A 27,514-nucleotide genomic window follows, 5' to 3' on the forward strand; every position below is an offset into this window, starting at 1 on the left:
ATGGATGGCTGGCTGCATGAAAATGTTGTCATACACGCACTTTCAGGTTTTACATATCAGGGTATAATTTTTTTTTTTAAATCATCTTTACAGAGGACATTTGTTTAACCACAGCACTCTTCAGAGTCCCGCCAAAGTCTGGACTTTCATTGAACCATTGCAACACGAAGTGGTTTGCAAACACACAGGGAGTGAAAAAAAATTAGTATTTTCACTCTTATGTTCGCTGTTTCCTGCACAGTAAAAGTCTGTCTATCTAAATAAGAAACACTTTATGCATTATAGGAAATCCCCAGCACTCTAATCCTACTGCAGTATAACAAAGGGATAGATCAGGATCACCTGATCCAGCCATAACTATAAGAATATTAGAAGTCATCCAGATCTTTATGTATATAAAACGTGGCTACATTAACTAGTTGATTTTTTTTATCATCTGGTTTCATGGATAAATAAAACTGGGTATCATCTGCATAGCAATGAAAATGTATAGAGTCTGTTCTAATGTTGCCAAAGGGAAGAATCTATAAAGTAAAAAGTATTGGTCCCAGTACAGAACCCTGTGGAACTAACTTTTGTTTGTGAAGAAGACCCCACATTAGCATGCACAAAGTTAAATTTATCAGATATGATTCAAACCACTGCAGTGCAGTTTGTTTAATGCCAAGAATATCTTCTTATTTCTGTAGTATAATAAATTTAGCGCAAAAAGCTAAGACATTTGTGTTTGGTTGACAAATTCTTTGTTGTAACAGCGCTTCTTGGCAATAAATCTTTTTCCTCTTAAATGGCCCCACATTTGTAAGGAAGATTTATGTCCATGTCAAAATTGCTAAATCTCTGCTAATGCTAAACAGCTTGTTCTGCAACCGAATCTTTTTTTGAGTTTCTGGTTCTCCAGGTGTTGGCCATCAGCAATGCGTCCCGATTCTGCCTACGTCAGTTGGATTGTAGGGTCAAAGTGTGAAGAAGACGTGGAGAATGCTATGCTGATTGGTGCACTGATAGGGTAACAGCTATGATGCACTCTAAATCCTGACTAGAACTCTTCAAATGAACCATTCATTTGCAAGTAATCAGTTAGCGATTTTCTATAATTAGCTACGAGGGCTAATTAATAATTGCTTTGCTTTTTGCTTCACTGGGTTGTATTTCAGCACTTCAGACACAAAATTTAGTTTTAAACCACTGACTGTTAAACTCTTCTTCTCTGTCCTGTTCATACACACCAGGCGACACTTCCTGCCAGTGATTCTCCTCTGCCTCTGAGAGCTGCTGCTTACACAGTGTTGCCGGGTAAAGAATGGGACAAATCATGCATACAGCGGAGGGATCGACAGTCAGTCAGTCTGTCAGTTTTACAGACAGACACACACACACATGCATAAACAAACACACACTCTCCAGTCCGAGTGCCAGTGATAACATAGCTCAGCGGACCCATCTACTCACTTCCCGTGTCCTGGGCCAGAGTTGGTTCTGGCACTGCAGCTTCCGCTAACAGCTCCAGCCAGAGACATCAGAGCAGGACTGTATCCGCTCTGAGATGTGTGACTGTGTCATCTGCTCTCAGTTCCCATAACCCAGCATGCCCTACTGTTCCCTCACCCGCTGCCAGGCAGACAGATGAATGAACTAACCAGGTGAATGAAGGAGTTCCCAAACGCCACAAGGCAAGTCCAGGTGTGCTCTGGAATTTTCCATACACACGTGTTATTACTGTAATATGCAACTGTACAGAGAACTATGAACAAAGTAATTTTCAAAATCAGTACTTTGTACAGTCTTTCCCCTTAAAAACTTTCATAAAAGGAAACCCAGTGTGCTGAATGATTGGGAGTATAACTAATGGTGGCTGTAACTCAGCAGGTAGAGCCGGTCATCTACTGATTAGAAGGTTGGTGGTTCGATGCCATATATTCATGTTCAAGATTCTAACCCCAAGTTGCTCTCTGATGAATGTGTGTGAACGTTAGCAAGAGAGCACTTAAAAAAGCACAGCAGAAAGTGCTCATGCGAATGGCTGAATGTGGCATGTTTCAAAGCATGCCAGTATTGCATTTGGAAACCAAACATCCTTTCAGAGTTTGATTTGAAGTATTGGCAGGAAGAAGATTTGTGAAAGTGTCTGATAAGGGAGAGAAGCCATAGTGTTGTGCTTGAGATTTGTCTGACATATTAGACGTAATACACGTAATGTATATTCCCCAACTCGTTGGAAGTGGTTCCTGGAGGCTGCTACCTCTCACTAAAACTGGTGAGTTTGTATGGTTCTCCACAAAAAAACTTGAGAAAGGGTGATGCAGCTATTATTTTTCAAAACATACAACTTTTACTTTGCAGTCCCCCGTTTCACTACAGCTTCGAGAGTAGTTGTACAGTGCTTGTAGACAGGTCCAAACTAAGATCACAGCATCATCAGTGACCAACAACCAACCAAAGCAGTCACAAGGGTTAGCCAACCAGTTTTGGAATACACAATTTTTTCCCAGCGACAAGTGGGTTGCTATGGAAAAATTGGGGTCACTGACTTGTCACTGACTATCCAAAAAGGCTGACAAGTTTATATCACATGGTTATATATAACCATGCATAACCTCAGTATACTAGAGTTTTGGCAACTCAAAAGTGGTAACACAAAACTGCAGATGTTATGCTAGGTGCAGATTCATAAGAATTGCCAAATGTGCCTTTCAAGAGCAAGAGAATCAAAAGAAATGACGGCATATCTGATGCACAGATTTGAATACAGTATAACCCCGCGCGCCCCCAAAAGGGAATGGTTTTGTTGGAGGTGGCCACAGACCATTGCTCTGTCAGTATTCTTCCTGACTGATTTTTCTCTAGTTTTGCTTTTGCTAGTGTCCTTGTAACTGCTGCTATCATGAGACAAATGTATGGGCATGCTCAATGAATGGCGTCTTCTGCTTCCTTCCACTGTATTCCAAGGAGAACTGACGAATACCTCATGTGTCCTTTCTTAATGTGTCTTTACAGGATCTTAGAGGACCAATAGGTCAAAAGGTCGCCACACATCAATACCTCAAAAACTAAATTCTAAAGAGAAGATCAATAATATTGATTCAAAGCATTTCTTTTCTAATATGTCCTAAAGCTTCAAATCCCAAAGAATTACTGTACTGCTTGTCAGCTGTTTCACCAACAGGAGCGCCTGAAGAAGTCAGGAAACAAAATATCAACACAGATACTTCAACATGTTTTTACCATGAATCCTCAAGGACAGTTCTGACTCTGTTTAATGAACCGAAATGACTAAAATCTGTTCGGTATGGCAGGAGTAAGAAAATATGGAAAGAACACATCACAACTACCCCTGTGAACATGGAGACCTAATGAAGCCATTTTGAAGAAGAATGTGACACCAGTGCACAAATTGAATTAATCACTGTACCTTAGCAAGACAATGATCCCAACCACATGTCCACACAAGTCAAAGCCTGGTTAAGGAATTGATCCAAGAATATCCTCGAGTGACCCTCTCAACAGTGCACCCTACCCATTAATAATATTAAGATCAGGGGTGTTCCCAGGGCTTTCAGGGGTGAGGAGTAATCCGAAGCAAACACAGCAGCCATCCTGCCCAGCGCTACCATTGAATTAATCACTGGTAAAAGATGTGCTCAACACCTTCTGAGGATTGAAGATATGAACAATACTTTTATTGCACAAAAGGACAAGAGCGCGATATTAAAATGTAAAATTGGATCCAAGGAAAAAAACAGCAACTGCGTTATGCTCCTGATACGTTCTCCTGCTCCTCACATACAAGGTCTTAAATAATCAGGCCTCATCTTATCTTAATAACCCTATAGTACCATATCACCCCATTAGGGTGTTAATCATTAGTTATTATTAATCTTTGGCTGTCTTCCTCCCTTTACCCCAAAAGATCACAGCAGATGGCCCTCCTTCAGTCTGATAAGATTAAGGGAGCTTCTCCTTCCCACTTTTGCCAAAGTGCTTGCACATAGGGGGTTGTTGAGATTCTCCTTGTATTATTATAAAGCACCTTGAAGCGACTGTTGTTGTGATTTGGTGCTGTTTGAATTAAAACACGCTCACACAGAGCACGGTACCACAAAGCTAGCGAAAGACTCAGACTAATGTTGAAGTTGAGTGTATGCCAACCCCAGTCCTGCAGCCAGAGCCTGAACTTCACCAGGTAACAAAGGCAATGATTACTCATGGCAATTGGTTGGTTTATAAAGTCCTGACCATTTTTGCCAATGTTGTCTTGGTGTTATGAAATCAATGTGATAATAAAGGAGAGGTTCAGGCTTTGAAACTACATGCATAATCCTTTGTGAAACACAGAATGACCAAAATTCACACAGCTGACTGTCAGAAAATTTGTTCCCCAGAAGACTTTTTCCAATCATAACTATCACCCACTGATGGCCACTAAAAAAGGAAAGCAAGTTTAAAGCACTCCCCCATTTGGTTAATTTTTCCGAACTGGAAGCTACGTCCATCTTCTGTACTGTCTGTGGTCTAAATTTGAGGCAGTTTGACTGGCCATGATCCAATTTCACCCTGGTAAGTAGTATTTGGTATATTTGTTGCTGAAATCAGAAGTCACCTGAACACTGCAGATGCCGTAGAAACCACAATATCATGATAATTTCCAAACTTTGTCATTAGGAAATTAGTTTGTGTCCCAGTTGTCCCCTGTAAAATTACTCATTCTAATTAGGCTTTGAAATTTGCATCTGAGTTAAGCTATACATTATTTAAAGGGCCTATACAAATGAGCTAAATAATGTGTCTCACTTTTAAAATAATTTACAGTTTTGTGGCTTCGGTCCTTGCCTGAAAAACTGACTGGTGATATTTAAGAGAACAGATCTTTTATTTCTTCCTGTTCTGATTATATTTGTTATGGCCAGTGTTGGGACTAACGTGTTATTAAGTAACGCGTTACAGTAACTACGTTATTATTGTGGTAACGAGCACGGTAACTAGTTATTATGCCAAAATCAGGAACGCGTTAGTCGTTACTGGGATTTAGATAGGCTCGTTACTCGTTACTTCGTGTGGTGGCTATCGCGGAGCTTCCACAGATTCAGTAACATTAGCAAGTGGTGGAGGCCAGCAGGTGGATGAAGGAAAGGGGGCGCAGAAGGAAAAGAGACCCGAGGCGGCCGCCGGTCCAAGTGTGAACTGAACTTCAGGTAAGAAGTTATGACCTGCAGTCTCTCTGGGTCAGATATGAACCAAGTTTAGGTGGAGTTTATTTTTGTTATTCTGACGTTTTCCGTACTGCGTGCTAGCTAGCATGACGGAGTTTCTATACAGCTGGGTGGTGCTATGATGTTACTGATGTTGAACTTTATTTTGTTTATAAGTTATTAGAGTTGCCAACCGTCCTGTCTGGTATTCAGAGAAAATATTACGCGTTTCTTATTGAGGTGAAAAGGAACAGTTTGTCCCGTAATTCAGCTACAATGAAAAAGGCACAAAGCTGGAGTTATTCTGTGTTTACGCTGCACAGCTGCCTCTTCTTCTTTCATTCTCCCCCTCCCTCTCCCGTTTCTACTTCAGTCATGAAACTGATCAATGATCAGCTGATCGGCTTTTCTCTCTTGTTTGTTTATCGCTCACTTTGCGCCGAAAGAGGAAACCAGCGGATGTCGCGCTAAACAACAGCAGCACGTTTAAGCTTGATCAGCTGTTGTTAGAATTTATTTAATATTAATTTCTAGTATCAGCTGATGTTTGCTGGAGCCACAGCTGTAAAGCTGCTGGTCATGATGTCGGTTTGGATATGTGGTGAGAGGGAAACATGAAGATGAAACCAGGAGATGTCCTTACTGAATCATCAGAGCTGAACAGGTGATGGAGAAACAGGTTTACCTTTTAGGTGACATGAATGAGTTGAAGGGAAGTTATGAACTGTTTCTGAGAGACAAATAACACCAGGATCCTTTTCTACTGACAGCTGGTAACTGTGCAGGGGCGGGTCTAGCAAAGTGTTGCCAGGGGGCCAGGTAGGGCATTAACAGGGAAAGGGGGGCACAAAGAAATACTTTTCTTTCTTATTCTCATTTAAAATGTCTAGCTTTTAAAAAAATAATTATCTGAATCTTACAACAAACGATTGATAGATTGATGCATATATACCATCAAAACAGTGTACATCACTGTCACAACAGTGTTTATTTTCATTCAAAGGCTTTATGATTTTTCCTATAATGGTGGGCCGGTCTCTAGTCAAAATGTCCGGGCCAATTTTCTGTCCCAGTCCAGCTCTGTATGCAGCTCACCTGCAGTCTGGTGTTACCTACATCTTCCTATTCAGAAGGCAGAATTTCCGAGTACAATCGAAAGCACCACGACTGCAGTTTTTGTGTTGGATGTAAAAGGTGCACATGACGCTGTGACGTAGGCTAGAATCATGGCAGCAGTCAATGACGGTCCAGGCGTGGGATTTCTCTCGTGGAAATATGCACATGATCTTTTCCTTTCTATTGGTAGGTGGCACAGTGCACTTGTGGCAAGTAAGCAAGCTAGAAGACTGGCAAAGTTATGGAAGAAACACATTAACAAGAGAATTCTGAGTAAAACCAAAGTTACTTTCCCTAGTAACTAGTTACTTTGAAAGTAACGAGTAACTTGAAGTAACTGAGTTACTTTTGAGAGAAGTAACTAGTAATGTAACTAAGTTACTATTTTAAAGTAACTTACCCAACACTGGTTATGGCATACCATGTGGATCTCAAAGTGATTTCTAGACTGTACAAGGGTCTACAAAAGCTTAAGAATTTGAATACAATCTACATTAAACAAAAATGGGAAAGACACAAATATGGTCATCTCAAATGACACTTGGTATCAGCAATGTGCTTTTCAGTGGAGAATCTCTAGCTCTAATATATGGAGATGTTTAGGCTGGAAGAGTCTTTGTAGATTTTTTATTACACCTGCACAAAATAAACATTATTCTAACTCCTCCAGCTGCTGGAGAAACTGTGGGGCCCAAGGAGTAAAGCGCTTCCACTTGTTTTGGTCTTGTCCATTGATAAACACCTTCCGAGTTTCGATCCATTCTGAGTTAGACTATTCTCAGTATGCAACTTCCCTTTAATTGGGATGAACTACTGTTTGGATATTTATACTCAGTAAATGTGGATAAAGTGACCAAGCTGTTATATTGTATTTTGAGTCTGCCTGAAAGACTATCACTAAGAAATGGCTAAGTGTTAAAATTCCATCACCAAATGACTGTATGGGTTGTTTAAATAGAAAAAATTTCATTCTCTAACAGCTTTCAATACGACACATTTGATTGGATTTGGGATAAATGGAAACATATTTTTTCAAGGCGACCTGAATTTGTTTAAACCTCTGTAATCCTGTATATGTTAACTAGTTGGTACACCCGTTTGTTTACTTTTGTTTATTCTTGTTCATACAGGTTGTTTTATTTTATGTTCCTTTTTTTTATGTATATTTTTGTCTTTGATAAATTCTAATGAAAAAAAAAAGAAAGAAAAAGTGAGGGGCATCCTGCACTGACTGGTATTCTTCACAATCCTGCAGACCTACATTGTGACTGGTTCAGGTTCCCCACCCTGTGGTAGCACAGTGTATTGTGTGGACTCTGGTCATGTTACCCTTTACAGCAGTTTTCGATCAGTTAAGACAGGACACATGAGATCACACAAGTCAAGCAGTAAAAATGATTTAGTAAAAAAGCCTTTATGCATTACTAACTATTTACACTGGTCAATAAGACTAAGTCTAAAAAAGAGAAACAAAGATTATTAAGCAAGGAAAGGAGTCAAAAACCTGTTTTCATATTTGTTCTAATTTTGGAATAGAAAATCTAGAAAATCTTAGCTGCCATTGACATTCAGCTTTTTACAAGACAGATCAATGAAACAGGTGCATTTACTATAGATATAGCATTCGGAATAATAAAAGACATAAAACAATATTTATCTACAAACATAAAGAACAGTACAAAAGAAAATAAGTAAGTTCCATGAGAAAACTGTTAGGAAGATAAAAAGGGAAGACGATATGACAGGAATGAACATTTCTACAAAGACAATCAGTGCATGTGTACATATTAAACTGCCTCGACACCTTACTGGAGTTAGTGCTTTGTTTTCTTGAGCAACCTGAAGAGAACAACACCTAGGAAGTAATTTAATGTTATAAAGTTCTGGCAGAAAAACATTTACCAGCAAATGTGACTCACAGCCCCGCAAACCCAAAAGGAAAAGTGCATTTTAGGAAGGAGTACACCTTTAAAATAAACATGTCTTTAAAGATCCGTGTAACTTTACAAACATGGATCGTTAACATTTTGTGACGTACATGTGTGTGTTTCTAAGTGGAAGGCTGTGTACGTGCAAGTCCAGGCTGATCTACTGAACGTGACAGTTGTCTCCTTGCTGTGTTTGCTCTCTTAGTTGTTTTTCTGGTGTCTTCCGAGAACTCGGGGAACACTTCCTGTTGGCGGTGTCTGTTGCCATAGCAGCAGAGGGACTCTGCAGAGGTATGGGCCCCAAACCCTGAGAGGGAAAAAAAAAAGTAGACGACAGATGAAAGAGTGAATAAGTGAATCAGAAAGTAGGATTTATGCTGCAGGACGATTCCATGAAAAACAAGCGAGTGGCTCCCATTTGTGTGTTAAAAGTGATTAGACTGAAAATTATTGACAGAGAAGGAATCAAAGTTAGAAGACACACTGATCAAAACGTAAAGACGACTTTTATATGTCATAACGTATTTTGAGCAGCCACCTATCCCAATGGTGGCGTCATTTTTTAGAAATTGTGACTTATTACAATGCATGCTTCTATTACTGTGTTGCTAACATAAAATGGGTGCAGATTCGTTTAAAACTATGTTATTTCCCACAATACTAACAGATATAATAGTGCTTACAGAAGAAATTGTGCTATAATGAAAATGTGTTTTCAAATGGTTACTCTTTGAATGTGTGTAAAATTGATTTGGTTCCATTTTTTTTTTTTTTAAAGAGCTTGAATGTGTTTTTCAGTTATGAGCTGAAAGTACTGGAAAAAAATGATCTGAATAAAAAAAGCACCAAATGTCATCCCACTCCTTCAAGGGGCTATAACTCAGTAAATTTCCATAATATGAAGGTAAAATTTGACATGGCCTCATTAAACATACCAAATATATAAAGGGTGGGAACTTAATTCAGATTCAGTTGATTTCATATGGTATGACCCTCGAGTCACACTTCAGTTACTCTGATACTGTGGTGTACAGCAGAGGTTCAGTAAAGCAGGGGAAATCCTTTCGCTTTTAACAATTTGACCTGAAATCTTTACAGTCTTTTAATCTCCTGCTGCTTCACTGACCTGACGTGATGTGACAACAACTCGAAGGAGACGAGGGGGGCCGGACATTCTGTGGCCATATTAGGGGCCACTGCAACCTAAATTATACACATAATGACCCTTGGTGGAAGATTCTTGTTTCTCCCACTCTGGCCTCCCTGTCCACTTTCTTGGATGCCAATGATGTCAGTAGAAATGACACACAAAGTTTAAATTTGCTTTTTTTTTTAAAAAATCCATCATTACATTTTGTTCTTTATTATCTGTGACATACACACTGTATCTAAAAGTTCAGCTGATGTCCGACAATTAGAGGTTCTTACAGCTCCTCACAGATAATAAGCTGCAGTGCCGAACACCTTTCACATTATTCATCACATTATTCAACTTTGCCTGTTTACAGTGCATTAATATACCATGTGGCGTCAATACCAGAGTAGAGACACAATAAAGTGCCCATTGAGAGTATGGCTTGTGAAACTAACTAAAGGAAACAAGTAGCAAAAAACGCGCTGTGTCTGTAAAAAAATAAAGAGATTCCTGCATTACTCACCTTGCCATCAGATGCAGTTTGTTTGGCAGCCAGCCGAGGGCTGCAGCGCCTCACTGTGGTTCTCCTGATGATGAAAGGACTGGCCTCCCCCAGAGGAATATCAGCAAAACCTAAGGAACAAATAATGATTTTATTTCACTGCACAGAGAATAAATGTATACATGAATATTGATTTTTGTTTCTGTTGTGTAACTGCACCTGTGCTTACTCAGCTAATTGAAAGAGACACACGCAGACACACACACACTCACAAACTGATGGTGGTGTATTTAAATACAAGGATAAAGCTGTAGGATCTCTGTAACAAAGCAGAGCACACTTTCAGCCACTAACCTCTCTGTACCAACTCAGGAAGTCCCTCTGGTCTGAACTCTTCATCTTCCTGTTCAGGTCTTGATTTGGGTGTGGTCGTGGCGTTGGCTTTGATCCTCTTTGTCACATTGTGTAGGGCCTCCTGGGCGCTGTCTCGAGTGCTGATTTCACAGTGACCTCGTTTCCCTGAGCCCGGGGGAGATCTCTGAGTAGTCGAAGGAGCAATGTTTTCGGTATTGTCGTCGATTTTTATTTCCTGATGTCTGGTGGAAGACTTCCTCCCTGAACGCTGGCGGCCTTCGGTGCTGCTGGAGTGGCTGTCATTATCATTTTGGCTAGCACCAATCAGCTCCAGTCGGATTTTCAAAGCCTCGTTGGTCTTTTCCAGTTTGTGAACCTCAAGCATCAGGCTGCAGTATTTCTCCATGCTCTCATCTGCCTCTTTGCTTTTCTCTTCCAGAAGTTTGTTCACTTCTTCCAACTGAGTCTTCATCTCCTCCAGCTCTTTAACCTTCTCCTCTAATTCCTTTCTCTTTCCATCAAGTGCAGCGCTAAGTTTGTTCACCTCTTGGTCTTTTTCTTGAGACGCCATCAATCTTTCTTCAGCCTCCGTCATCTTCTGCTCCAAGGCTGACTTTAGGTTTTCCACTTCTTCCTTTAGTTTCTCTGCATCCTTCCTCAGCTGGGTCAGCTCAGTCGGCCCTTCCTCACTGCTCTTCCCTGCCCCTGAAACATAAATGTACCCCATATTCAAAACAAAACAAAACACTTCATGAAAATTGTCAGAAAAGAAAGTAACATGAAAGTGAAATCTTCACTGTGATAACCTTAACAAATATTAAAACAAGCTTTAAAACTTGTTGGCATTTAAGTTAATATAAGCAAAAAAAGGCTGTCAGTAGCACAGATAATTACACCTTTGAACTACAGCCTACCAACAACAGACTTAAAAACAGATTCAAACAGCCAGAGTTTCATAGGTCATACACTTAAGAAACAATCCATCACCTCGAGACATCGACTAATCTGCATATACACACAAAACAGATGAGGCAAAAAGTGTTAAGAGTTCAATTCAAGCCATTAAACAGGAATAAAAAGGACTGCTATAATAAAATCAAAAACTGCATTTAACTTTAAGGGTTTGATCAATGTAAGGACAACTTAATCTGACAATAAAAGGCTGAACACATAACAGAAAACACAAAGGTAAATCTGTTAAATGGATGCACACCTGAGCCGTTTAACATCATTTCCTTCTCCTGCTCCAGCTGTTTGCAGGTCTTCATCCAAAGACTCATCTTGCTCAGGGCAGAGTTTTTGTCTTTAGTCAGACGAGCTGCACGCGATGTTAGCTCTGAGACCTGGAGGGGACGGAGAGATTGAGGCAAAGAAAAATTATTTTCATATGCAGTGTTATCATACAAATGTCAGTTCCAAACATTTTTGGCTCATCTTTTTCATACAATACTGGATATTTTAGATTTAAAAACTGACATCTGCTGAGTGATTGCAAACCTGTCTGGACAGAGAGTTGTATTTTAGATAAGGGTGGGAATTTAACGTGTTAATTGCAATTAATTAATTTTTAAAAAAAATAAAGCGTTAACAAAAATTGATGCATTTAATCACACTTGCGTTCCAAGCAAAGGGGAACTTTTGTCAATGCACAATTTCCTGGTATACCAATTACACTGATACACACAGCTAGCTAGTGTGTTGCTAGGATTGATTGGAAGAAAATTTCAAGACTACTCAATGGAAGCCTTGATAAAAGCATGGTTTTGTGCCAACTGTACAAAAAGAAGTTCTTCGGTTATGGTACCATCTTAATGCACAACATGTTACAGCGGGCACAAAAACTGTGGGAGCTGTTAGCGCTACCAGTTCGAGTACCAACAAAAGGTGTTGCCAGCCCAAACTTGATGAAATGACTGGCTTTAGGGCCAAAATTAGTAAGTCAACATCAGACAAACTTACAAACTCTCTTGCAAAATGGATTGCTTTGGACTGTAGACCACTATCAGTGGTAGAAGATAGGGAGATAGAAAATGTGCTACAGATTCAGATAAGGAAGCCCTGAGTTTGTACAGAGCAGAATCCACCATCAGCGAGACAGACTCCCCGCTGCAGTGGTGGTCCAGTCGAGCAGGGACCCACCCACAGCTGTCTGTCCTGGCCTGCACGTATTTGATTAGTCCTGCCACTTCTGTCCCATGTGACAGACTGTTCTTACTTGCAGGTCACATAGTAACAAAAAAGAGAGCTGCCTTGGGCTCTGAAAATGTGAACAGGCTAGTTTGTCTAAGTAACTGGCTGAAAGAGACGGACATTTAATAAGCATATTGTGAGTCCAATAAGTTTGTAATTTTTTGCACTAAAATGTTGGAGGATGATCACACTGTTTTAGCCCAATGTACAAAATAATTTTTTCTAAGATTACTCAGAGTTTAAAAGGTAAAGCTGTTCAAATAAGCTTTTATGTTTCTGTGCTGTTTTGTTAAGAAGAGAAACTGCACTTTATGTTGAAATTAATATTATTATTTAAAGACAATACCATTTGGAAAATGTACTTAAAATAACACTTTATTTTTAAGTCTGCTAAATTTTGGCCAGGGATGTTTTTTTTTCTCAGTTTTGCAGTGAAATGCAGTTTAAATGCTTTCCCCCCCCCATAAATTAAAAGAGCTTGAGTTTACAATATTCATGTCCATGTCTATTATTTATTCTGTTTCCCATTAAAAACCCTTTAAAATTACAATAACATTTGCACTTTGGGGCAAATTTTCTTGTGCGATTAAATGTGATTAATTAATTACGAAGCCTCTAATTAATTCGATTAATTATTTTAATCGAGCCCCACCCCCTTTTTTTTAGAGTGTTTCAACCTCTAAAAAAGGAGCATGGAGTGAGTACTACCAGTCCTTTTTTCTTCCATTTTATTGTGACCTAAATAAATCTGGGTATTTCTCTCCATATACCTGTTCACTGAGTTGTGAGATGGACACTTTGTGTGTTTCCAGCTCCTTCTCCATGGAGGTCACTGCTGTCTTAAGATGCTCGTGCTCTTCTGCGAGTTTCTCCTTCTCTTGTTTCAGTGAAAGCAGAGCTGAAGACAGGTTCTTTTTCTCTTCTTCCATCAAAGACACAGAAGACTTCAGTTCCTGTTTTTCAGCTTCTATCTTTTGCTTTTCCTCCTCCTCTCTCTCCTTCTCTTGATTTAAGAAAGAGAGCTTCTGCTGCAAGTCGTGCTTCTCTTTATCTAACAAGGAGAGACTCGACTGAAGCTCTTCTCTCTCGCTGGCTAACGCACTTCTCCCCTGATCTAATCTCTCCTTTTCATCTTCTACAGATAACAGAGAGGAGCGCAGCTTATCTCTCTCTAGTTCTAATGATAAAAGAGCTGTGCGCAGTTCTTCTTTTTCCTGTACAAGTCGTCCATTTTCTCCCTCGATCTGTTCTTTCTCTGCCATAACAGAGGAGACGGATCTTTCCAAGGCCTGCTTCTGATCTCTGTCCTCCTCCTTCTCCTTTTCTAAAACCTCCATCTTGTCCTCAGTAGTTTTTATGAGTGTTTTAAGCTCTTGTATTTCTTCTTCCAGAGCTTCAGTTTGGGTCCTCAGGCTGTTTCTTTCTGTCTCCCACTCCTCTCCATGAGAGCGGAGCTTCTCTCCTTCTGTCTGTGACTCCTGTAGTGAACTCAGCAGATGTTTTTTCTCCTCCTCTAACTGCACCAGGAGAGCCTGCATCCTCTCTTTCTCTGCTTCCCCTTCTGTGCCCTTTTGTTCAAGTGAAATTTCTCTTTGCCGAGAGGCTTCCAGCTGTGCTTGAAGGTCATCCAACACTCTAATCTGTCTCTCTGCTTCCCCTTTCATCTCTTTCTCCAGTTCTTCTAATCTGCATTTCTGTCTTTCCTCTTCCTCCTTTCTTTCTGCCTCTGCCTTCTCCAGTCCTCTCTCCAGCTCCTCCTTAGCTGCCTTCAGTTCCTTGATTTCTCTGTTTTTTATTTCCAGCTGTCTCTCCATGTGTTCTTTCTCAGATCTCAAACTTTCCAGAGTGGTAGAGAGCTCTGAGATTTTCGCACTAAGCTCTTTTTTCTCTTCCTCCACCTGAAGCAAGAAAGACAAAGGCAGGAGAAGCAGATTAACAGTCTGTTTGGATTGCAGTCACATTTTATAATTAGAAGACAAAAATCATCACAGATAGAGGGAAAAAGTCTTAATACAAGGTTACCATTCTCCTTTCCTCCTCCAGCTCAGCTTTAGCCATTTCCGCCTGCGGGAGAGCGCAGCAGAATCGGATTCTGAGTCAGCATCAGTAAGATATAATCATAATTTTTTGACTGTTTGTGAGACTAAATACCTGCAGCACTGCTTCTTCTAAACTTTGCTCTACATCTTCCTTCTCTCGCTCCAGGGAATCAATGCGATCTTGCAGTGAGTCAGACTTTCTCTGGGCGGCTGCAAGGATATAGTCACATTTAGACCAAAACATAACAAAACTGTGGAGGTTATATAATTTACACTTTTCTTTCCATCAGGAACAAAAGTGTTAAGAGTCACCTTTAAGGAGCTCTCCCATCTTCTTTTTCTTCCTCTCATCCGACTCAATGCGGACTTGGAGTTTTTCGATACCAGTTCTCATCTGCTGGACCTCATCTTGGGTGGAATTCAGGCGAGAGGCAATCTCTCCTTTCTCTAATAAAGACGACTCTAAAGACTGGGAAAGGCGAAACACTTCTCCCTCTAAAGCCTGAGGTGGGAATCAGGAAAAACAAGTGGAGTTATGACCAAATGCTTTTGACTCCACTTCCCACATACAGGGACATACTTCATAATACACTTCCTCCTCACCTTTATCTTTCCAGCCATGGACTCTGTGTTTTGACTGGAGGAACTGTGGTCCTCCTTTATCTGGTTAAGATGGCCAATCAGCTCCTCTCTTTCTCCACAGTGCTGGGAGATTGTCCGCTCTAGCTCTTTAACTTGCTCCACCAGCTTCATGTGAAGGAAAATAGATGAAGTTTTAGTAGGAAACAACAAAAAACACAACAAACAAGCCCCCCCCCCCCCCCCAAAAAAAAAATCTGTTTAAAAGAAAAGTAATTTAACATATCGTAAGTTTCATAAGGATCTAGCATAAATCAGACCTGAGAATCTATTCAAAACTACAGGAGGATTAGGTGATCATTGCTTTGATCTGATTCAGCTGGCTAAAGCAAGTCTTGTCACTGTTAGATGCATCCATATAAGTCAAAAGTCGTAACTGGGGCGTAACCATGTCTAACCAGTCTCCCCTTCTGTGGAAATTTCCATGTGTACCTGTTGCCTCTCTGTCCTCAGTTTGTCTGTGTTGCTTTGCAGGGCTTCATACTCCTTCCTTCCTGCTCTGATGTCATCCTCCAGGATGGAAATGAGGTTTCTTGTGTCACAATTATTTTTCTCCAGACTGTGAACTTTCTCCCTCCAGTGGCTCAAGGATTGGCTCAACTCATCTCGCTCTTCAGTGCAAGACACCAGTTCAGATCTCAGCTGAGTTGTCTGCAGATATAAGATTTATAAGTACCTTTGGGTATTCTGCAAGATGAAAGCTTACAACAACAGAAGACAACAAGCTTACAACAGAACATAGACCAAAGCTTTGGTCTATATTTCTGTACAAGGGGAAACTGAAGGGGATTTGAGAGCAAATTCTGTTTTAGTTTATTTTATTTTATTGGTCCCCAAAAGGTTCACATAAATTTGGCCTTTAAATACACAGTATTGTGTTGTTTTAGCTTGCAGGCTTTGCTCACCTCAGTAATGAGTGTTTCTATCTTTTGCTCCATGCCTGAAAAAGTCCTCCTCTGAGTCTCCATCTCACCCTTCAGTCTGGCCCCCTCAGCCTGCATAGTCTCCAGTTCAGACTCCATTCCCAGGATGTGCTGTTCCAGGTTAGCTTTCTCCGAGCGAACCCTCTTAAGCTCGCTCTCTTGCTGAAGAAACTTCTCATCCCATCCACCTACAGAACCAAGCAAAAACAACCTTTAATCTAATAGCATGACCTTAAATGGAAACTCTCAGGGGTATCTTTACTTCTGAGAGTTGTGGTGATTTTTCTAATATAAAGTAAAAAGAAACCTTTGGCCATCTCAAGTCCTTCCAGCATCTCCATAACATCAGTCAGCTGGCACTTAGTGGTTTGTAGCTGTAGAGTTAAAGTTTCCTTCTCCTCGGACAGCTGGGTCAGCTAAATATGAGCACATGGTATTAACGTAAAAGAAACACAAAAAACTGGTTCCATTATTTGACAAATCTTCATCCTACCTCATGAGAAAGATTTTTCTTTGAATCCAAAGCAATTTTCAGCTGACAGGATGCACTGTGGGCTTCTTCCTCGGCAGCATGAACTTTCTGCTCCAGGTTTTGAACCTGGACTTCCAGTTCAGAGGTCAGCTCCTTTCTCAGTTCCAGGTCAGAGCTCAGCAGGTCGAACTCTGAGCGCAGAGTCTCAAGTTCCTTTTCTTGTTTTCTGATCATTTCCTTGTAACGTTCGAGTTCATCATTTACCAGGGATGACTCTGTTGATGGACAGATGTGTCTGAATGCCATTTGAATATTTATATTCAGCCTAAGCTGAATAAGCATTTGTTATTTTATTCCATAAACAAAAGAAAAATGCATTCAAATAAGGACAAACCTAAATGAAGTATGAACTCAATGCAAAACAATAAATAATAAATAAACAAAACAGTTTTTAGATATTTGATTTACTCACCAAACGATTTCGTGTCTCTTTTCTCACTGAAGGAGGAAGGTTGTGGAGACACGTCATGGATTACAGACTCATCTACAAGAACATCTCTGGAGTTGGAGCTTTCTTCAGAAACCTGTACAAAATAAATAAAAATAATGAAAACATTGCTCCATTATGAACCTCATGTATTCCCAAAGAAATTAACAATTTTCCTAACAATCTGAATATACAACAGACAACGAATACAACATATTAACAAAGATTAATGATGTACCATGCACGACTGAAGGAAAAGTGACTATTACAGCGGTTTTAACCTGTTCAGGAAGTAGCTGCTCCTCCTCATTCGTCTTCGTTTCCTCTACATCTGCTACAAACGCCTCCCCATCCTCCTCTGACTGTTCCTGCGTCACCTCCTGCTTGGTGGCGTCCACCTTAAAGACCAGCTTGACCTCGCTAACATGACAGAGGGGAGGTTAGCTTTGTTTTTCATTGCATACAAACAGTCAACACAAAACAGAAGGCGGCATAAAACTCACTGCACCTGAAAGCATCAGCAAATTCAGTCGGTTCAGACACCATAAGTTCCTCCTCTACTGGAAGGGACTCCGAACTGGTGCAGAGGCTTGAATTAACTGCTGGTTCTACCTGACTCTCGGCTGCTGCTTCAGCTGGGTAAACTAAACAGATAAATATAAATATATGTACTCAAGGAAAGTGGAAATCTGTTTTTTATGAAGGAAAAAAAAACATTTCCTCACTCACCATCAGTTTCTGCCTCCTCCATGTTGTTTCTGTCTGCTGGGCTCTTGAATTCTGACAGCTGCTGAATGAGGCTGTGCTGCTGGCCCACTTGTTCCAGCAGTGATTCATACTGTTGCTTAAACACAGTCAGCTCCTTCTGCAAGCCCGCCAGCTTCTGGTGCAGTTCAGCCTGCTCTGCTGTAAACCGCTCGCTCCTGTGATACAAAATAAAACACACTGTGATTTCAGCCATTATATAGATAGCAGAGCAAACAGCTAAAAAGCTAATACAAACTTCAAAGCAGACACAGCCATGTAGACATACTGCTCTTTATTCGTCGCCTCAGTCCTCTCCTCCATCAGCTCAAGCTGCTCCTTCAGTCTCTGGCGCTCCTGTTCTGAGGTCAGCAGGGAGTGCTGGATGCACTCGCTCTCCTCTCTGAGAGAAGCAACCTCATCTCCATGGCCCTTTATGAGTTCCTGTAACTGCAGCTTCTCCTCAGTTATTTGATTCACATTAGACTGTAGTTTGATGTTTTCTTCAGAGAGTTGATTATAGCTCAATTCCAGCGGAACCTTTTCCTCTACTACTTGATTCAATTTAGTAACCAGGTCATTTTTCTCAGAAGTTAATGCATGCAGTTCATCTGCAAGTTGAACGTTTTCTTCATTCGTCTTTTTCAGGATATCATCTAACTGGGCTTTTGCTTCAGTGAGCTGACTAAGGGCAGATTCAGCCTCATGTTTCCGAGCAGTTATTTCATTAATCTTGGCTTCTGTTTGCTGCTTTTCCTCAGTTACCTGTTCAATATTAGACTGCAGTTGTTTGTTCTCCTCAGACAGTGCGTCTACAGTGACTTCGAGCAGTTTCTTTTCTGCATTTACGTGCACCATTTCACCTTCGACTTGCTCTTTGTCGTTCATTAGCTGTTTCAGAGAAGTCTCGAGGTTGTTTTTCTCCTGGAGAAGCTGATTTAGACTGCTCTCTTTGTCCTGAATGGTTTCCCCGAGAGTTGTCTCCAGCTTTTCGTTGTCTTGTGTCATCTGACTGAGTTTAGCCTCTAATGTAGCAACACTCTCTTCCAGTTCGTGACGTCGGATAGCTTCCTCTTCCATACGAGTTATTTCACAGGTTCTCTCAAATAACTCCTCCTTAGCTGTGACATACTTTGACTCCAAGAGAGAGTTCTGCGACTGGACCTCATCTAAGCGGGCTTCCAAGACAGAGACCTGAAAATAGAGCCGCTGATTAGTGAAAGCATGCTGATGACAAAGACAGAAGACAACAGTGAATCAGCAAACACTGTGTGTGAGTGAAGCACTTTTGAGAAGAACAATTATCCAACCTGGGCTCTGCCCTCATCCAGCATGGCCTCCATTTCAGACATCTGGGTCTGGCTCTGAGCAAGCATGGCCTCCAGTGACTCTATAGTTCCTTTAAGCTGCTCCACCTGACTGTCAAAGGAGGTCATGGCTGTCTCGTTGTCCTCCAAGTCCATCTGGAGCATCTCTAGCTGAACCTTAATTGTTTGGAGGGGGATAATTAATAACTCAGAACATGCAACTAAAAGATTTGCTACACTATCCAACAGTACACTTCCTTTGTGTCTAAGAATATTGTAATAAACAAGAACATAAACAGGAACACATTTGGAACCAACCTTGATTTTATTCATGGCGACCACCTTCTCCTTCAGGAGTTCTGAGGTTTTGGTCTGTTCTGCCTCAGCTTTATTCAGCTTTTCCTTCAGATCTTTTATGGTGCTGTCTCTCTCTTCCAAGCCGCGTGACGCTGCAGACAGAGTCGCCTTCATGGTCCGGATCTCCTCCCGACGTGAACTCGACTCTGCTTTGGCAGCACTGACTGATTTCTTTGTGGCTTCGAGCTGTTCGTCAAGGCTCTTTTCTTTTTTGAGGAAGTTTTCAATCTCCAAAGCGTGACGCTCTGACTCTTTACCCATCTTCTCTGTGAGATCTTTTACTTCATTCTCCAAAGCAGAGATAAGATTCATCTTCTCGGCCAGAGTGCTCTCCAGGTTAGACTTAATTTCTATAGCGGAGGAGTGATTCTCCTCAAGAGCTTGTAGTGACTTCTTAAGGTCAACGTTGGACTGAGTGGCTACATCCAGTTCATTCTTCAAGACGGGAAGCTTCTCCGCTGCATCTTTGTTCACATCGACCTTTTCTTCTAAGGATGAAATCTGCTCCAGGAGGCTGCTGATCTTCTCGGTCTGACTGTGCTGAATGATCTTAATTAAAAAGATTTCATTTATATTTGGTAAGAAAAAATAGGCAAGTAAATAAATTAATTATGAACATAATTAAAATATCCGCACATAACCAGACAACAAAGCAAAGATTTTTAGATTTTACCTTTGATTCTTTCTTCAAATCTTGAATTTCATTTTCCAGCTCGGCTTTTTGTTTCTCCACAGACGATATCTGAACTTCAGCTTCTCTGAGCTGCTTCTCCTTCTTCTCTGTTTGTTTCCGCTGATCACTGAGGTCCATTTCTAATTGTTTGAGTTCTTCTGATTTTTTGTTGTACATCCGAATTTGTTCCTCTTCCTGCTCTGTCATTGTCTTAATTTGTTTCTGCAGCTCTGCTCCCAGTTGCTCCTGGACCTTCAGGAACTGCTCTAAGGAACTGATCTAAGAGGAAGAAGAAGAGGAGGACAATTAATTTAAAAAAAGCAGTAACAACACAATTACACCAAATGCTCAGCAAACAGTTTTTATAGTGATTAAATGTACTACTAAATGTAGGACAGCAAAAACTACTTAATATCTCAACATATGCAGAAATATATCAGAGCATCACCTAAAGCCTCATAACTGGATTTCACGCAACTACTTCCTGTCCATACAGTGGATACAGACACCAGTTGGACGGTGGTTTGAGTTCAGGCCTGTTGATATGGCAAAGTGTCCTTTCCAAAGTGACAAGATAAAAATAACCCAAAAAGCAACCAAAGGCAGACTAGCATAGGTCAGATTTTACTCTAGAGAAGTCTTATTTTCCTGTTTAATTCTCCTGCACTTTTCAGTTTCCCAACTTTATTCACTTATTGAAGTAAAAGTTTGAGAATAAATAGAAGTCTCTTAAAAAAAAGCTTCCACTGCAGTTTAACTAAAGCAGACCTGGTTTTTGGTGAGCAGCAGCTCCTGCTGGGCCTCCTCTAACTGCAGCTTGATGTGCTCAGTCTCTTCAGCCTTTGCTGAAACACGTTCTTCACACTGCTTTAGGAGGTCTGCCTTCTCCTCTGCTAACCTAAGTGAAATTACAAATCAAAGACAGAGAATAGACATTAAAACCAAAGCTCAGCTGATATTGTCAGCAGTTACTGGACATTCCATATGGAATGGGCGTTAATGAATATATATATATATATATATATATATATATATATATATATATATATATATATATATATATATATATATATATATATATATATATATATAAAGAACATTTATTTGTTGTTGATTCAGGACATAATGCTGAAAAAATGCAGGTAGATGGTGTCAACACAGCTTGTCCAGAAAAGCAGCTCTGACTCAGTGTTTTGCACTCTGACCACCTGTAGCATGGTACATATCACAACTGAGCAGATGGAAGGTATGAGTCAAACAGTGTTTTCATGTCTTCATGCAACTTGCTTCTAAAAACAGTGTTGGAAAGTTAATATGCCACGACGTACATTGCTGTCTTTCTCACAATGTTTTCTTCGATCTTCTACCAAAGCTAAGACAGGACATAATGTGTCATTCCACAGCTCTACCTTATTTCAATTATCATAGTTTTTACCAATATTGCGCGAAAAACTCCCACCTGGCATTTTGCTCCTCCTGCTGTGCAATTGTCTGAGCAAGGCTTTCCCTCAGCTGGCTGATCTCAGCCCTCCCCAGCTCTACCAGCTGCTCTTTGGAGCGGACCAGATCACAGGTTGCCTTGTGCTCATCCTGCAGGTCGGTGTTCATCCTCTCAGCGAGTTCGGCTCGAGTGATTTCCTTCTGCAAACGCAACTCCAGATCTTTGACCTAGTTAAGTTATTAAAAAATGAAATCGTATTAAGAAAGAGAGATTCAGCAAGTGCTGACAATGGATTTTACTAGTTTATGTACTCCTTTATATCGAGTACAGTTATTAGAATTACTAATAATTAGAAAAAACATTTATTAGAAAAACTAATAAAAAAACTTTATGGGTTTGCTGTGTTGTTACCAGAACGAAAATATGAAGCATGGTGCATAGCACATCAGTGGATTACAAAAGAGAGAGATACGCTATATTTTTGTATTACCACTTTCAAAATTTCACTTTCCTATAGAACATTTCTCGTAAAAATGGAGCCTAAGAAGCAGCTTTCATTAGGGGTCGGATGTTTGTCCATGATTTATTCCAATAATGGTTGCTAATGAAATTGAAATAAATATTTTAAAGACTATAAAAAATAAATAACTATAAGTCACCTGTGCTTCAAGCTGAGCCACCTGCACTCCTATGTTCTCCAAGTCTTTAGCATGTTTCTGTCCAGCCTCAGAGAACTGAGACTGAAGCTCCTTGTACTGATGCGCCTTCTCCTCCAGATCTGTGCACTTGTTGAGGAGTTCTCCCTTCAGGGAATCAATGTGAGCAGACAGACTGGCCTTTTCTCCCTCTACACACGTGAGCTTCTTCTGCAGTAATGAAAGAAAACGTATTCAGGGTGAGGGATAATCTACTTCAAGGCTGCTGCTACAGTAGATTTTGTACTGTGGTTATTCTTGACACTAAGTAAAAATTAGTTTAATTAAAGCTATTTATCAGAATATCAGCAAAAAACTTAATTCTGACACCAGGCAATCGAATTTTCTACTTTTCAGTTTAAACAAGAGTCTAGAAACCACTGCTCCTTACCTGAAGTTCATCATTAGCCTCGTTTAGGGAGCCCAGACTACTCTCCAAGCTGGTAATTTTGTCTGCGAACTCCTTTTGCACAGCTTCAGTTTCATTAATTAAGCTCTCCTTCTCATTCTTCCAGTCCAGCAGAGCTTGATGTTCTCGTTTCAGTTCCTTACATTCATTCTGACTCGCAGAGAGGTTGGATTTCAACTCTTGGCTCTCCTTCTCTAGCACCGTCACCCTGTTGCTCAGCCTCTCTGACTCTTGTTTCTGTTTCTGGAGTTCATTCTGAGATCTACAGTGAAATTAAATATTTACAAGGATTAATAACAAAATGTATTATTCCTACTCCACAATGCTGATTATGAAAATGAAATGATGATTACCTGTCATTTCTGGTCTCTGCATCAGAAAGTGTTTTCTTTAAGTTTTCCTGTTCACGTGCTGAAGTCTGAGCCTGCTGCTCCAGTTTACACTGAAGTTTCTTCAGCTCCTCTGCCTGCCCTTCAGATTTAGCTAAAGATCCAAAAGACAAATCAGTTTAAGATTAAAATAACCTCAGATTAATTCTCAAGACTAACCGCTACTTCTGACATCCCTAAAACAAATTTACCTTTGAGATCATCTAGCAGTCCCTGGGTACGTTTGAGGCTCTGGTTTGAACTCTTCTTCTCTTCTTCCAGCTGAGAGAGGCGCCTGTTGCTCTGGTCCAACTGGACAGTCATACTGTTCTTCTCTTTCTGCAGCTCCTGGAGGGATGAAGAAATGAGTGGATAACATGAATCCATGCCCTACAATGATGAGAAGTGCACTAAAAGCAGAACTGCAAATTCACAATTACAGCAAACGGATTTTCAGCCCACCTCCATTTTCTTGCGGAGGTCCTGCTCTTTGGTCTGACAGGCCTGAAGGCTTTGTTCTGACCTCAGCAGCTTCTGTTTCTGCTCCTCCATCTCCTTCTCCATCTGCTTCTTCTGGAAGCACATCTAAAAAGGAGCAGTGTGATACAAATTAAGGTCAAGGCAATTAAGATACATTAAATACTTTTCCTCTAGGGTTGTGGCTTTCGCTCCTCTCTGAAAGCCTAAACACACTCAGGATGTGGTGGGTTTTTTTCATTACACATCTTTTTGTTAACTTAAAAACTGACTACTAAAAATACAACTAAAAACAAAATTAAAGTTGCATCTTCAGCAGTTCATCAAATGCACAACATTCACAAAGTCAGTGAGCACTAATTTTACACGACTCACACTTATAAAAAGATTTTAATTAGGCCTCGTCCAACAAAATCACCAAGTAGAAATGCTTTAATCTTTTAATAAATGTGCTGGTGCGATGTTACAAATCTACCTTCTCCATGTCTGCCTGCAGTATGTTGTGGTCTTTTTTGGCCTGTTGGATCTCTTGCGTCAGCTTGGTTCTGGTCTGGTTTAGCTGCTGATCCAAAGCATGATGGGAACTCTGCAGCTGGGCAAGTTCCTACACAAAATATAACAGGTACGAACACAATTCATAAACCAAATTCTAAAAACTTCATTATTAATAAAAATCTTAAAAGACTAAAATATTTCCCACTGTTGTACCTTCTGACTGTCTCTCTCTTGGTCCTTGAGTTTCTGCTCCAGTGCCCGTCTGCAGCTTTCAGCATTGTGCCTCTGGCAACTCATCTCCTCAGTGACTTGTTTTAGTTTCTGCTCAACCGATGAACACTAAAAACAACTCAAATCATTAGACAACTTTGCTAGTGATTAACTTGTGCTCTTTACTGCTAAGCAGAATAAAATAATGTCGCCTACCTTGGACTCGACCTGCTGGTGTCGGTCTGTGGCCTGACTCAGCTCGTGTTTGGCCTTGGTCAGGTCTCTGTCCCGCTCGCTGAGGTCTTTGCGGGCCTGGTTCAGCTGCGTTTGAAGGTCCTGCAGTTTGGACGCTTGGTTACGAATTTCCTTCTCCTGATTGGCTAAGTTCCTCTCTAGTTCTGACACATGGCCACGCAGCTCTGTTAAAAGAACAACAACCACAAAAAAAGAAGTGTAAAGCAAAAGTTACTAAACACCGAACAATACCCAACATACTAATTATAAAATACTTTATAACAAAATACCTTGGTTCAAAGTCTTTAGCTGCTCCATCTGTTGAGAGGATCCACTGGGACTCGGTGCTGCTCTGGAAGAGCTCATCCGCTGGCTGGGTTTGATCGGCGTCTCCTCATGGGCGTCCCAAAGGGATGTCCCTCGCCTCTTTAGAGGTGTTTCCATTATGTCCTGAGACTGGCGGCGATGGGCAGAATCCTGCTGTTGCCATGGGAAAATGGAAGACCCGGCTTGTCGGGCAGCAATGTCCTTGTGACTTACACTGACTGAAGACTGATTCAACAGCTAGAGAAGATGAGAAATATTAAAACTACTAAGAAATAAATGCTCATAATTATAAAAATAGATTTATTTATAGCACTTACTTTGACCTGCAAGACTTTGAGTTCACTTTCCAGTCTTTTTCTTTCTTCTACCTCTTGGTTGTATTTCTCCTGCAGCTCCTCTAGTCTATTATCTATGGAAGACACACAATTCAAATCCAAAGTAAACTTATTCAGTCATTTAGAAAACAGTGACTCCTTAACAGATGGAGCTTAAAAAAAAAAGACGTCTGAATGCAAAAATGATTCTATATACATTTTTAGAGACAGAGACACTCTAGAAATAACTGCGATAAGCCTACACATGAACACAGAAATGTATATTAAAAGAAAAGTGAGAAAAGTCTGTAAATCAAATGTTTACTTGCTTATAAATAAATAAATAAATAAATAAGAACACAGAATGAATTGCAGACTCCCTGAAGATAAAAACACATTTTAATACCATGCTGTCTGTAGGCTGGGATCGATGCTGGTGTCTGAAAACTCTTCTGTGGAGTGGCGTAGGTCTGCAGCTCACAGGAGGATGATGACAGTGAGGAAGAGCCAGCAGGCTGGGAACGATCCAGTTCATTTTTGTGCCTGAGCAGATATAAGGTGCTCATCAAGGTCTTGATAAATCACTGAATTTATCACTCTGAGTCATACAACAGCACAGAGAGAGACGCATAACTGAACTCACTTCTTGAGCTCCTGTTCGAGTCGTTCAATGGTTTTTCTGCAGGAGTTAAGCTGACCTTCCAGGTAGCTCACCTACGTTTAGGAAGACAATTCAGTTAGACAAAAACATTAGTTGGATATCAGGCTTGTGAGCTTGTCACTTGAGTACCATTTATGCAAATCTGTACTCCCAAGCTGAAAAATAAATAATTCCTCCGTAACATAAGTTGTTTTTAAAGTTTTATCTTCAGATATAACTTGCTCACAAATAAAAAGGGCGGGACACACTAACAGGAAAACACACTTTAATATGAGCGTCTGTAATTATACATGTGATGAACAGTGGCTATTAACTAACACCTTTCAGCTTTACTGTTGAATACATGTTAATCTAGATCTGAAACTAGGTTTATCCTGCAATGATCAAATGCTTCTTCCTCTCATCAGAAACTGACCTGCTGTTCTTTGACTCCAAGATCATGTACAACCTTTTGCCGAGCTTTCTCTAGAGAGTCACATGACTCTAATAAAGACTGGTTTTCTCTCTTCAAAGCAGACGTCTCTGTACGTTCACTGTCCACCTGGAGAAATAGACTCATATGAGTAGGAGAAGTATTTCTCAAGCTTATTTTAAATGTTTTGATTGGGTATCTTTTCAAATAGATGTGTCAGTTTGTTTCTCACAAAACACATTTGTTCAAGCACTTCTGATAAATGTTGACCTTTTGCTTTTGTTTTTGGAGTGCAGCTTCTAAGGAGTCCAACTGAAACTGCTTTTGTGTCTTCTCCTTCTTCAGTTTATCCAGCTGGACTTCCATCTCCTGGATCTTCTGCAGGGCTTTCCCTGGAAGTCCATCCTTCCACTCCTCCACCGCCCAGCTCATGGTTTAACCTTACTAAAACATATATCCATTTATATAAAAGTAATGAATTGATGACGAGCTGATAAATATACCTAGTTTAAAATTTAAAAACATTTTTAGGGAATCAAGGACTGATACTGGCCTAGCTGACTGCCCTATAAGTAAATAATAATATTTACTGGCAGTGACCAATGATCAGATCAACAAATGTTTGCTAATCAATATTTATCTTCCTTCGGTACATATAACAATAATAGCAATATACAAAGAAGAAAAAGCATCAGTTTAGACACGAAAAAGGCTAAATGTCCATTTTAAACATTGGTAGTGCCACAGAAATTCACACTATGCTTTGTTATGCAGACATAATGAAACGTTTTCGTCTTCAGTGTGAACAGACAGTTCACATGAGGCTAAAGTCCCTTCAAAGCTGTGTCTTCTATCAACGCTGACAGTCAAAGCAACTAAGTGTAGCTATAACTACGTAAAGTTAACCTCAGATTTTATAACAAGAAATGAGTATTAATAGTTATACCGGTGAAAAGAAAATTACAGCCCATCATCTGACCTGAGCAGGTTTTAGTTTAATATTAAAGATTAGCTAGCTAGAAGCTACTTTACAGAGTTTACGTAGTAAATGATGCCCGATTAAATTACTGAATACAACCACAAAACACGTATTAGAAGTCAATTTATTTAAAAGCTGGATATGATCAAAACATAGCTTAGTTTCTGTTTAACGTTAGCTTTCTGAAGAGCATGCTCTCAGCAAATATGACATCGATATATATTTTTTATTTAAATCGTAAATTATCCAGACAGGGGCTAAAGATTAGTGCAGATTCTATATTAGTATATTAGACAGTTAACTCGAAATTGAAATAAATCACATAGCAGTAACGACTCAGGCTGGCTGCACTTACTTTGGGCGCGATGCTCCTTTATCAAATTCTCCTACTGTTTGGGTCGCTCTCGTTGAAAAATTCAAAATTCAACAGAGGAAAC

General features: G+C 40.2%; 1 protein-coding gene across 2 annotated transcripts; it reads right to left on the minus strand.

The window, feature by feature from the left end:
- Window positions 1-7,686: 7,686 nt before the first annotated feature.
- On the minus strand, window positions 7,687-27,513 carry cenpf (centromere protein F). Of its 2 annotated transcripts, none has more exons than XM_082534889.1 (38): window positions 27,433-27,513; window positions 26,369-26,542; window positions 26,102-26,227; window positions 25,669-25,739; window positions 25,432-25,568; window positions 25,029-25,120; window positions 24,675-24,948; window positions 24,367-24,569; window positions 24,154-24,279; window positions 23,921-24,049; window positions 23,431-23,553; window positions 23,181-23,316; window positions 22,954-23,083; window positions 22,583-22,862; window positions 22,156-22,362; window positions 21,515-21,723; window positions 20,824-20,953; window positions 20,056-20,334; window positions 19,344-19,931; window positions 19,029-19,202; window positions 18,008-18,912; window positions 17,704-17,897; window positions 17,483-17,618; window positions 17,256-17,394; window positions 16,960-17,071; window positions 16,509-16,762; window positions 16,323-16,431; window positions 15,998-16,203; window positions 15,525-15,743; window positions 15,057-15,200; window positions 14,766-14,955; window positions 14,566-14,663; window positions 14,437-14,478; window positions 13,185-14,312; window positions 11,438-11,567; window positions 10,225-10,929; window positions 9,892-10,001; window positions 7,687-8,540 (listed from the first exon to the last, which is right to left on the minus strand). In XM_082534889.1, exons 2-38 carry the CDS (start codon window positions 26,528-26,530, stop codon window positions 8,394-8,396), a joined length of 8,544 nt encoding a protein of 2,847 aa, XP_082391015.1. In that variant the 5' UTR covers window positions 26,531-26,542; window positions 27,433-27,513; the 3' UTR covers window positions 7,687-8,393. The 2 variants fall into 2 exon arrangements, with proteins under 2 accessions (XP_082391015.1, XP_082391016.1); XM_082534890.1 differs by having other exon boundaries at window positions 26,369-26,538; window positions 27,433-27,479.
- Window position 27,514: the final 1 nt, after the last annotated feature.

Source organism: Aulonocara stuartgranti, assembly GCF_965226115.1.
Source record: "Aulonocara stuartgranti genome assembly, chromosome: 1".
Lineage (NCBI taxonomy): Eukaryota > Metazoa > Chordata > Actinopteri > Cichliformes > Cichlidae > Aulonocara > Aulonocara stuartgranti.